The following is a 13403-nucleotide window of genomic DNA, read 5'->3' as shown; positions in this document are numbered from 1 at the left end:
AGCACCAGTGACCAACTAGAAACAGCAGCCAAATGCCCATCAAAGAACAATATCCTAGTGTTTTATTAAGAAAACGATATTGACTATACATATAGAGTCATAGATAAATCCATATGAAAACTGGAATGATGAGATAATCGTTAATGGGATTCATTTGTTCATAGTTCTTCTGTATTATAATTGCGCTGGTATTAATTATCGTCACAAACAACAACAGCAAACTGGATATTATATGTGACAAATAGGTGAGAGTTAAAATCAATTTTAAATAAGAAATGTCATATCTAATTGAATGTATCCTAAGTAAAAATATATATTAAATCAAAGAACCAATCGAAAAATGACTGTATCACCGAAATTACAAGCATGCGAATTCGTGAGATGATTAGGTTTTGATTCTGTACTATTACCATATGAGATGGTTGTGTACTGCTTCTACACGTCACATATTCTAGCCATAATTCCTCACTGGCTTTTCATTAAGTAATGCGAGATTTTACAACGTTAAACTTTTAACTTTACGTCGAAAGATTTTAATCATTAGTGTTTCAATGTAACCTGAGGACCATAAATATTTCTGAATTTGTTTCTAAAATCCAGGGACGTACTCAAACAAATATACATAAGAAATATGTCAGCTATTTCTAGCTGTAGCGCAATCACTGAGAAGTTCCCCGGTTTTAGGAACGATGGCATAGCTCAGAAACTCAGGCGTAACATTGGAACGCTTCCACAATAAAAGAGCAGACCTGATGTCATGCATTAAGGCAAACCAGATGATCGGCTACGGTACTTAAATCAGTGCATGCTGCATAAATTCTTTGCACCATAAAAAGCGTTCTAAATCTAATAACACAGATTTTTAAAGAAAACTAATGGAAAGAGAGGAGGTAAGAAATATTTTAAAACCTTAACACGTGTACTCAAATCTGTCAACGAAGATGACAGATATACATACTCTAGTTGTTTGAACTCTGTTTTAGCAGTAGAAGAAAACATTACCAAAAACATAGTATTTTATATTTCATAAGGTACTTCTGCAGGGTGCATTTAGTAAGTACTCATAAATGTAAATGAAGGCACATGGTTTTGTGATTTTGGTAGTTAGCTGACGATCGTAAGGTTGTTAGTTTCATTCTTAGTTGTGTGTTGTGTCCTTGAGCAAGTCACTTTATTTCACGTTGCTTCAGTCCACTCAATGAGAAAATATGAGTTGTACCCGTAACTCATAGTACTAGTCGTGTCACATTCTATATCACGCTGAATCTCGCTGGGTGTACGTTAAGTGTACGCGTGTCAGGAGGGAGCTAGCATTCAGTTGATCGGATCAACTTGAAACATTGTCATCGTAATCGACAGAGTGCTAGTGTTTTCATAAACTGGATGTGATGCACTTCGTAAAGCTGTCCTAGGGCACTGTTTATTTTAGTGTTAGAATTGTGGTACAGCTGTTTCAAATATTTCTATTGTTACATTTCAGAATGGTAATTCTAACCATTTAAATACACATGCAAATATCTTATATTAATATATTTTATGTTTCCAAAGTACTGTCAGTTATGCGAAATATTTCCGCCACATATTTGAGATATGGCTACTGAGAAAATCCCATTTCATCATAAAGATCTCTCTTTTCTCTCTCTGTCTCTCGTTCTCTCTGTCTCTCGTTCTCTCTCTCTCTCTCCCTCTCTCTCTGTGTACATATATATTATATATAAGAAAAATACAAAATGGAACAAGAACGCAAAACATCCAGATATACGATACAAAGAAAACAAGGACGGGTCATTCAGAGTTTTCTTTCCTCAGTTGAGTTCCAGATTATCTTTGCAATTTCGGCTATATATATATATATATATATATATATATATATATATATATATATATATATATATACTAAAAGTCCGACGTGTATTTTGCTATAAATACTTATATACTTGACACAGGTGTCCTTGACAAAAACAGGTGGAGACAAATTCTAAACAAAAAATTTCAAAAGGAGACTTCTCACAGAAGAGAGAAAAAGTTAATTCTGTAAAAGTTAAGTATGTTTTTTTTCTCTCTCTCTCTTCTATCTTTACTCTTTTCAAAAAAAAAAAGTGTTTCTCGCAGCGTTCACTCTTTTCCTCTCATTCACGTCTAACGACACTCCGAGTTTGTTTTAGTCCAGTTTCCTTGTATGTCTTCACTGTTATGTTTTTGTTCCCAACTTTGTCGCTCCATAAATACTAAGTTTTATTTTAGAATTTATGGGAGCAACCGTCTTTGAAAACTCATATTGTCCTTGGATACTTGAAATGATGAGTAGAGACAACTTATGAAGGGTACTTTCTCTGTTTACTTCTCCGACGTCCTGTACACATTCATGCATGTATGTATGTATGTATGTATGTATGTATGTATGTATGTATGTATGTATGTATGTGTGTGAGTGTGTGTCTGTGTGTGTATTATATATTATTTATATATGTGTATGTGTATCTAGCTAGCTAGCTAGCTAGCTAGATAGATAGATAGATAGATAGAAAATCCGCACATTACATAATTTTTATAAAACAGAAATACAGCGAAGGGACAAATGAAATGCACTTTGAATTAACGTTTCTGCTTTTGTATCTACAGCAACCTGGCTACCATTTCTAAACCAATAAAGACCATTTTACAGTCGCTGTTGTCAATTATTTGTTTGTTTTGTGGCGGGTTCTTTCATCCGTTTTTACTTTCATCACCTAACTATAAAACCTTATTTAAAAAAAACACTTAGCACTATTTAATCTGGTCGGCGACGATTCACTTCATTACTACTACTACACACCAAAATGTCTACTCAGCAATATACAATTGGACCTGTATCATGACAGAGAGAAAGAATGAACACACTCTAAATTGAATGAATATTTAGCAACACTGCCACTACCACGACGGCAACGACTGCGTAGATTATAATGCGAATGTTGATGGTGATGACGCTGACGATGACGATGATTACAACAGGTAAATATCTGAGGTAGGATAATATTTTGTTTAAAAACATCCGCTGTAAACGAGTATTGGCAAAGTTGTTTCCCATCATCCAGTATTTTCGTTTATAATACAACGGCAACATAATCGTGCGATTAGATGAGCTGTGATTACCAATGCATTTTGTAGAACATTGCGATTGCAGCCATCTCTCGCAGGAGCGTAACCTTAATAACAGTGTGCTGTGCAAAGCATGAATCGTATCAAATGTGATTAATGTTAGACGGTTTATTTACCAAAAGTCATCTGACATCATATACACAGAGATACAGTAGAACTGTATCAGTGATTAGGTGGCACAAGGACAACGAAACATTTTGTAGACTTGACTGTTAAGATATAAATATATATCTTTATATAAATAGATAGAAGTACTGTAAAAGTGTATGACATAGTGGTGAGAATGTTGGCCTTGTGGTCATAAGGTGTCCGTCTCAATTCAGCGCGGTACGTTGTTAACTTCAGCTTCATTGCATATTGCTCCAGTTTAATCCCCTGGGAATGTTTGTCAGATGAGTACTGGTGTAACTTTCTTCACTTCTAGCTCTCTTATCTTCGACATTTCGGTGTGTCTGCGCTGACTTTGCCGACGCAGTGTCTAAATCTGACAGTGACAGCAAAGACGTCTTAAACGAAGAGCGGATGATTGCGAGACTATTGAGGAAAAACGAAAACTGAATATAACAGTTTTCTGTGATCTTTAATGAATATAGTAACTCAAAGGAGATACAAGTTTCTTTCATAGTCACTGGACAAATAAGAAAAACTGTGCTATAGCTTACACTATGCTACTACAATAGCCGCAATGCCGATGTTATTTACACTGAGGATTTGTAAAACGAGCAAAATACAAAATTCATAACCACAAAACTAAATTTCCTATTCAGAATTTATTACATTTTATTAAATTGAATTATTTGTTTCTGGATAAATTATAAAAATCGTTACAGCCTAAAATACGTGATCCTATGTTAACCAGATTATATTCCATTAATAGTCCCATTTATTACTTCATGATGGATCAGAAATGTATTTGCACTATGAACTATCACCGTAGAGGTCTAATGAGAATTAGAAATGAAATTTCAACTAATTCACGTGTCTCTTAAAGGCAACTGACGTGCTGTAATTGTTCAAAGTTTTCAGTAGTAAGCGAAACATGAAATACACTGGTACAATAAGAGGTCGAATATTACGAATATTTCTGAATATTAATATTTCCAAATTTGTAGAATAAAAGAAATGATAAATTATGATATACGTGGTTATTCAAAATGTACCTTTCGAAATTTAGTTAATGAGAAAATTTGGATCTAGTTCAAAACGGGGGCGCCAGTATTTTCTTAACGAAACACTTTGAAACTTGGGACACTGGTAGAATGTGTCATATAAAACATTTTTTCTCTTAGTCTTCTTAAGAAAAATTATTATATTGCAACTTATTTCATGTTAAAGTTGTCGTATTTCTGTAATTTCAACCAATGACTGACGTCCATTCAGCCGAATACAGTAAGTGCTGACTTCGTAAACAAACGATTCTCAAACGATTCTGGCGGTGATAAAATTATTATTTCCTTGTCAAAAAATGGCTGAAGCATATTGGCAGTAGCTAATAAACCTTTCTATTATAGGCACAAGGCCTGGTTTGTGAGAGAAGGGTTACGGTTAGGGCAAATGTTGTACACATACAGTTCAGGCAGATGTTAGCGAAATTATATTAAAAATAAAACGAAGGAAAGCGAACACACGTGTGTTGCCTCTCTGCAAAATGTCAGAAGTAATGGAGATTAAATACGCTTTACACCGCTTAAACTGCCAAAGGAACCGCTTAAACTGCCAAAGGAGTAACTATAAACAGCTGAATACTTGTCAGTGATTCGTTGAAATTATCGAAATAAGACAATTTTTTACATGAAATAACTTCGAATACAAAAATTTTTTTCTGTTCTATAACACAAAATAGATAAGTATACGAAGTTTGAAAGTCTTTCGGTACCAAAAACACTACATAAAACATAAATGAAAACTAGTGGCCCCGCTTTGAACTAGATCCGAAAATTTTTCTCTAAAATTAGTGGACATCAGTATTCAAATTCCACCAAAATGACAATATCTAACCGTTTATCATCTGAATTAAAATGAATTGTGTTATTCGCCTCTTTAAATGTACTTACCATCACATGATCTAACTGCAGTTGATGGAAAGCTAGCTATTTGCTACACAGAATTTATTCTTATTCCTCGGTTAAAAAATGGTTTAGAAATTCAGACCTACATTAATTAGTTCATGCAGCCCTGCTCATTATTTATTTAGCTAATGTAAAATAAAAAAAATTTTAATTAGGCATATTTCGAAAGGTAACGGCACTTTTAATGAGGTGAAATTTCGCTTCAACAGATTCGAACATTTAAATGGAAACAGTTAAGAAATTTCGAATTTTGTATTGTCATAAAGATTGCCACTCGACGGATATCCACAACACCACTTTCTACTGTTCGGTCTCAGAAAAAATTTAACGTCAGCTCCCTGGTCTAAGCTTTTTCTTCTAACGTTATCATTTTTACGAGCAGCGACTGTGATTTACTTATGACATATTAGAGGCCAGTAACAGATGACCTAAACAATTATAATAATAATAATAATAAGCAAAATGTCACATTCGATTGTTGAGAAGCTTGCAACTTCGCAACGGAACTTGGTATTAACCTTAAAATAGTTGAAGAACCTGATACACACTGCCAGAAAACAACCAAAATGGATCAAGCAAACTGCAAATTGAGAAGCCATGGAGCCAGAGGCCTCTGCATAGACAGCATATACTACAAAGTCGAAATGCAGATGTACATCAAGCAACAACCCATCAATGGCTGAGAAGTTCCGGACTGAAAGCAGAATATCTTCAATGAACGACCTCACGATATTATATACTGAGCAATAAAGACCTGGAAATAGAGGTAACTCGAATGTGGAATCTAAAAACGGAAACAATTCCTATCATAGTAGGTGCCTTAGGTATAATAAAAAAATATTCAGACAAATACATAACAAAAAGACCAGGACTTACAAATATATATAACATACAGAAAATTGCACTGCTGGGCACACATCCTACGCAAAACACTTTCAATACAGTAACCATAAGAGCATCACAGGAAACCACAGCACATACCCAAGGCACACAGAGCTGCGCTCGGTAGTGAAGTGAAAGCAACTATAAAAAAAAACTACTGAACAATAATAATAATAATAATAATAATAATAATAATAATAATAATAATAGAGTACCAGTGAAGTAGTGTGGTTTGTGTATTTTTTGTTTGCCAGTCAAACTCTTTCTTTCTCCTTCTTCCCCTTCCTTTCTCTCTCTCTCTTCCTCGCCCTCTCTTTTTCTCTCTCTGTTTCTCTCTATCTTTCATTCTCTCTCTCTCTCTCTCTCTCTCTCTCTCTCTCTCTCTCTCTCTCTCTCTCTCTCTTATGGATTACGATTATAGACTAAGTAAAAATGTTCAAATCGCGCTCTCACCAAACATTTACCATCATACCGTAATTATTTGACAATAACTCTAATTGCTTGTATGACAAGCAAACACTTTTTGTTTCATTCTCTTCATATTTCATCTTTGTTTAAAATATGTTCTAAATATACAAACCGGTCTCTCTTCAGACATTGCGATCGTGGGAAGAAGCAGATTCTCGAGTTTTATATATGATCGTTTGATATACGTAGCTGTGTGCGAATATGGGGGTGGGGGCATGTCTGCATGTGTATGAGGCTAGTACGTAACTGAAAGAAAGAATTTACTCACTGGTGCAGAATAACTTCTTGAGAATACGGCACTTGGTGACCTCTCTGGTGTTTCTCTATCTCGGAAATCTTTTATCTCGTTGTTCCTTACGATTTCTGCATCCACATGATCTCGCTTTGGGATTTTCACGTCCTCGTGATATGGCGATGTCGCTACCGCTTGAGAGTGGTGTTCATAGCGTCGTGTTGGAATTGAAACAAACTGTTGATAATAATACACCTTCTCGTTTTTCATATGAAGCAGAGATTCTATGAAATAAGAGTCGCTGAGCAAGCCTCTAGAAAATAGAATTGATAACATAACAGCCGATAACCTTGTAATTATTATCACAACAACATTAGCAATTTATCAAATTCGACTCAATTTTTTTTCTTTTTTTCGTACATATTTTACAAACTGAAATTTCCGATTAATAATGCAACAACATCTATAATAACGAAAATAATTTCTGAGACTGGAGTTAAAATGCAATCGGAATTTAGATTTCCAATCATAATTAAATTTTAAAATCAATTCTATTATCTTATCTCAACACCAATTGTTGGTGGGTTTATCTAAATTTTATGACTTTCAGATAAGATATGCTCTTTAATTAAAGATTTTTTATATAAATACTTATGTCACTAAAAAGCAGTAGCTAAAATCTGCTATTAAGAGAAAGATTAGTCAAATTGTGAAATAGTACTGTATAAGCTTATATTCCTACCCACGCTATAAGACGCGATTGAATCCGACATAATGTTCAAGCAAACATGTGAAATGATAACTTACAATCTGTCATATATACGTCACTGAACTACTGAACTCTTATATTAAGTTTTTCTCCTCTCACTTCCCATGCCACTCCTGTTTTAATCTTTTTTACAGCAAATACTGTTATTTATTTATTTATTTATTTATCAATTAGCTCTTTTATTCCCGTTGCACTTAATATACTAATAAAGACAAATAAGATTATGATCACAGGAGAGTTGTATACGAAATTGCAAACAACGACAAAATGAGAATTAGACATCAAGATATTTAATTTGATTTCAAAATTGATAACATCTAAATAATTTATACCAAATACAAAGCATATAGGTAGGAAAGAATTATGTGTGTCAATACGTTATGCTATTATACTTGTATGTGTATGCATGTGTATATCGTATATCGTTCTTTATGTTACTTGTCCTGTTTTCCATTTGTTTCTCTCACTTATTGAATTCATTTGTTTTCGTATTTCATGTTGCTTACTGTTGGTGACGTCCTGTACCCATATATGCATATGTATTCATATACATATATATATATACATATAAATATGTGTGTGTGTGTGTGTGTGTGTATAGATATATATGTATATATACATATACATACATATATATACATGTATATGCATATATATATATATACATATATATATATATATATATATACATACATATATATACATGTATATGCATATATATATATATACATATATATATATATATATATATATGTGTGTGTGTGTGTGTGTGTGTGTGTGTGTGTGTGTGTGCGTGTGTGTGTATGTATATATATACATATATTCCGTTCATTAACACACACGATCATGGAATAACCAGCATCTTTCACGCCATAAAATCAAACTTACCTATACTCCTATAAATCCCCAAAATGAAAACTAATTAAAAAAACACCTTACGGAATAGCAGACACCAACCAAAAAATCTTTAAAAAACACATCACAAGGGCAGAATTAAAATCAGAGAATGAATCAGAATTCTTAGTAAACGAATGTGTTGATAGATGTGGAACATGCAACAATATCAACAACTTTAAATACTTGGAAAGTGATTCCCACATAAAATTCAAGAGCGGATCCCTTTTCAAAATAAATGCACAACTGCAAAGAAAATTACATTGGCGAAACAAATATTTCCCTCTGCCAACGTAAAAGAATCCACAGGCAACATATCCGACAAGAAGAATTACGCAATATTTCATTAAGTAAGCATCTGGAAATATGCAGTGACGGAAAATTCAAGGTTTTCCCCTTTTACACATGTGCACGGGAGGATCCGCAATGCTGAAAGGCAATGGAACTATATTTCATCAAAAATTTCTCTCCGAATTTGAATGTTTGAAAGAAAAGCAGAGGCAGTACATTTTGTAAGTGTTATACTAATGCTCTCTAACGCAAAATCATGGAATTGATAGAGACGTGATCGAAGTTACACAGTATAAACACAGACATATTCCCAACCACACACACACACACACACACACACACAGAAACATGCACACACACACACATATTCCCAACCACACACACACACACACACACAGAGAAACATGCACACACACACACATACATTTACACACACACACACACACACAGTTCATCAAGAAATCCTCCCTAAAATTGAATGTTTGAAGGTACAGTGGAGAATTTGAATTCTTTATTCCAAACGTGGCTCATCTCTACAAATGTTCAGACATGTCTCTGTGTGGCATTGGGTTTTAATACGTTGTTATCTAATATACGAAACACTTATTACACCATTCTACATTAGACCAGTTTAGAAGCTAAGTGGAAAGATTATACAGATAAGTATGGATAGAAATGTAGAATGGGGAGCATTATATAAACCTTACATTAAACGTAAGGACCACAGTATGATTTGGCAAGTAATACAACATGTACATGAACAAATCTTGCTAGAACCAAAACTGTATTATCTCGATAGAGTAAACATATTTTAGACGAGATTACTTAGTACTATATAATAAGAGTACATCTGTTATCAATTGATTCAACAATATATGTAATAAACAGTTATAACTTTAGCTAATATGTGATAACTGAATCTGACTAATCGATAACCAAATCTTAGCTCTGTGGATATGAGGTTTCGTCAAAAATCATATCTCAGTCAATTATCTGTTTATCAAAATATGCATACACACGAGAAAATCATTACTTGCTTACGATAGCAGTTGCTGAGAAAACAGGAATTGATGAGTCACTTAATGTAACGATCAGTAGCCTACATTCTGCATATATTTGTCGGCACTTGGCGTATACGTTTTGCTTTTCGTTAACAATGAGTCCATGAACATAAAATGTGGTCTACGTCTAAATGCTGTTCTCTTCGTTACATGACATAGGAATGCATAGCACATAGATTCAGAAAGTATTTCTTCAAATAATTTTGGCATATAAGCCTAAAAATTATAGCCAAAATAAATTCTTTATATTTTCATTACATTTGTAGATATAATCAATCTTAAAATAAATATATACTCATATTTTAAGAAACCAAATAAAAGTTACAATATTTACGTAGTGTGTGTGAATGCGGTTGAGTGTGTCTATGTAAGTGTGTTTGTGTGTATGCGTGCGTATGTGCATATGTACATAGATGTGTGCATGCATATATACGTGTGTGTGGGGAGGGTGTTTTAGCGACACCTTGTCTTGAGGTCAGGTGAAAGATGTAAATGAGAATTAGCGTGATGCAGGCTATTTTAGTTGTTTCCAATCTGTGAAAACGTGTCTGGTCATGGTGAAATATTATCTTGCTTGGAAACAGATGAGTGCTGGCGGCAGGAAAATTTGCCTTAACGAATTCCGCTTGACCCATGCAACCATGAACGAAATGGACGCCTTCAGCGTGAACCTAATATTCATATCTTTGTCAGCCCAATATTAAGAGTTATATACAGTGCGGCACATATTTAAATAAGGCTTAAAAGTGCAATCAATGTTTTTGTTGTCTTTAATAGGAATGACAGGTTTTGATTTTCTAACTCTTATGCAGAATATGACCCACTCTGTAAGTAATGTAAGGTAAGACTGGAACATACAACCTAGATGATCTGATTATAAGATTCTGTAACCTGGTTACTACAGATTCTTCACAATTTCTGATGGCTTATTACACTATGATCCGACACATTATTCCTACTAGATTTAATTTACATTTCAAAATTTATTTTTGCTAATTATCCACTAATATTAGAACAAGACTTGCTAGCTTCCACATAAAACTTTAAATATCACTACTGATTATATGCAGTAGCTAACATGTAATAGAAAGAAACTAATTCTAATAATGCAGATGATACGCATTAACGTGTGTTGTAAATAAAAAAATATATATGCAACAGCTCATTTCTAATTCAGTAAAAAAGAGTTCAAAGGAAAATACAAACACCATTTAGGACAAATTCTACTGCATCATTGGGTAGCATTTAATAATATTTGTGTTGTAAAGGTGTCGATCATATTTGTTTAATTTTTTTTTTTTTAGCTATTAAATGAATGCAGATTTTATTAATCGAAATAATATTCACTGTTTTGATGACAGTAATATCAATAACTAAAACTTTGCAATATTTAATAATTCAAATTTTGAAAAATATTGAGAACCTTATAGATATTTTGAAATTGATAACACCATCTTAATTATAAAGACAGTGTTAAAATAGTCAATAAAATTTCTCGGGTGATGTTTTAAAATATTTAATAACGAAGATTTGTTTTAACATGAATTAATATGAATTGTTTGCATATAATTCAATATTCAAATTGTGGACAAATTATTAAAATATATACAGTTTAATTTTACATCAAATAGACATTGATTAAGTTTCATCTCTTTAATCTCTCAACATGATACATATTTTGTCAATATTATATAATTTGGTTGTCTTATATCATATGAAGAAATTTAATATTATGTTTACAAATGGGTATGCGATAAAATAACTTCATATATTTATGCAGACAAACAAATATATAGCCACTTATGTACAAGATTTAAATTCTGACAATTCAATACCATATCCAAAAGCTCATAATTTATAGTGTTATGAACATCATTTGGACCGACATATTTCTCACTCTGTTCAGAAAAGCATACTAAAATTTGGTGCATCTCGTTAATATAATAGTCTTCCGCTTAATAAAAACATTCAAACCGTCCAGTGTGAAATGTAGGAAACGACCGGTAAGAATGGCAATAAATCGTCAAGCATAATGTTTCTTGGTGGTTGTTCGAGGTGTTATAATAAATAGTAGCCATGTCTCTTTTGAAATTGATTCTACGGTTTTAAGGAAAATATATTGAATAACTCGTCTGTTCCACGGTCGGCTTCGTTAGAGCTAATCATGGTTAAAACAAGAGTAACCCTAACAACAATAATTTCGAGAATACCAACAAGAACAGCGGTTTCATCTATCTACGTTATGGCTTCAAAACACGCAGGAATACTTATCAAAATATGTACCTAGTATAATTTGAGAATTTCTCAATACACTCTAGCGCAACAATTCTGCCGGACAAAGTTTTTTCAGGTATCTAAAATGTTCTGTTTGAACGAGTTATGAAAGATTATACATTAATTTAAAACAATTGTATTGACTTATAATAAAGCAACCCAAAGCTATAGTTTTAAATAAATAGGAAAAGACAAGGATTTTTTACCAATTATATTAGAAAATAATAAGAGGGAAAATCAGTGCTTTACAGTAAAACACTTTCCTTCCTAATATTTGGCAATCAAATCTCTTCGAGATTGCTCTGCAATTTTACACTACCGGAGAAAACATAATATCAGTAATATACGTTGTACTTCAACTTGAAATAATATCTTGTCTTCTTTGTCATACCACGCAAATTACAAAACATAGTTCTTTTTTCTATTAATGACCAGGTTTGGTGTTTCACTTTTTATCAATGACCAGAATATATGCTTTTTTGTATGGTCTATTCCCACAAAAGGGCCATAGCTCTTTCTTGTGCATGCTAGAAATCCAAGAAATATATCTACTCTTTTTGTACTCATACTGAGCTAACCGTAAATACTCTGATATGTTGTTAGCTGTAGTAGTATCAATTTAATGATAATTCTACGTTTGAGGAAAGGGACATTCTTAACGATCATTTTTTGACTCAATGTACACTTAAAGCTGTTCACTATACTGGCAATTCAATATAATTGCTTCAATCCCTTTCTTCAATAAACCTTGTTTTCACGAAAACCAGATAGCCATGCTATCTCATATCTCGTTTGTCTCCCTAATGAAAAAACTAAATAGAGATTCTTTTCTTCTAAGTATAATCTTCGTTTTTTTCCTCAATTTCTTACTCATTTTCTAAGAACTCTATAAATAACCCTTCTCTTGTCATTTCCTTAAAAGCTTCTCTCCCTTCCAGATATATTCTGCTGTTACTTTTTGTAAATATACAAACTTTTCGACAGTCATTCATCTGCCATCTTGTTGTGTTCGCTTCCTGTATTTTGTCTGATGGAGGCCATCATTCAAAATGTCTTTATGTTCTGAATTCACAACCTGCTGATGTCAGCTTTACGTTGCATCTTTCCGAAATCGACAAAATAATATACCACTTAAGTACTATGTTCCATTCTAGCGACGGACACAATCCTTAAAATTGATAGACTTGCGCCAAATTTTAACTCACGTTTTGTTTGAACTCCTGGAGTTTTGCATGCGAAGCGTGCCTGTTACTTGTAGCCTACAGAACTATGCTACCTAGTGATTTTCAGATGATTCTGGCTGTGTCAAGAAGGCAAGCCTT

The 13403-nt window shown here is 33.2% G+C and overlaps 1 protein-coding gene across 7 annotated transcripts in view; it reads right to left on the bottom strand.

Annotated features, from left to right (window-relative positions):
• The window catches only part of LOC106867322 (cilia- and flagella-associated protein 65), a 1093663-nt gene that overhangs the window by 52928 nt on the left and 1027332 nt on the right, over window positions 1-13403 (bottom strand). For all 7 annotated transcript variants that reach the window (XR_016243317.1, XM_089358289.1, XM_089358292.1 and 4 more), the window contains one exon: window positions 6829-7105. Coding sequence is in view for 6 of the 7 variants with exons in the window: in XM_089358289.1 (XP_089214415.1) it covers window positions 6829-7105 (277 nt within the window). In the remaining variant the exon portion in view is untranslated. The remainder of the gene's footprint in view (window positions 1-6828; window positions 7106-13403) is intronic.

Source organism: Octopus bimaculoides, chromosome 10, assembly GCF_046866305.1.
Source record: "Octopus bimaculoides isolate indiv1 chromosome 10, ASM4686630v1, whole genome shotgun sequence".
Classification (NCBI taxonomy): domain Eukaryota; kingdom Metazoa; phylum Mollusca; class Cephalopoda; order Octopoda; family Octopodidae; genus Octopus; species Octopus bimaculoides.
This window is presented reverse-complemented; position numbering and strand designations above follow the sequence as displayed.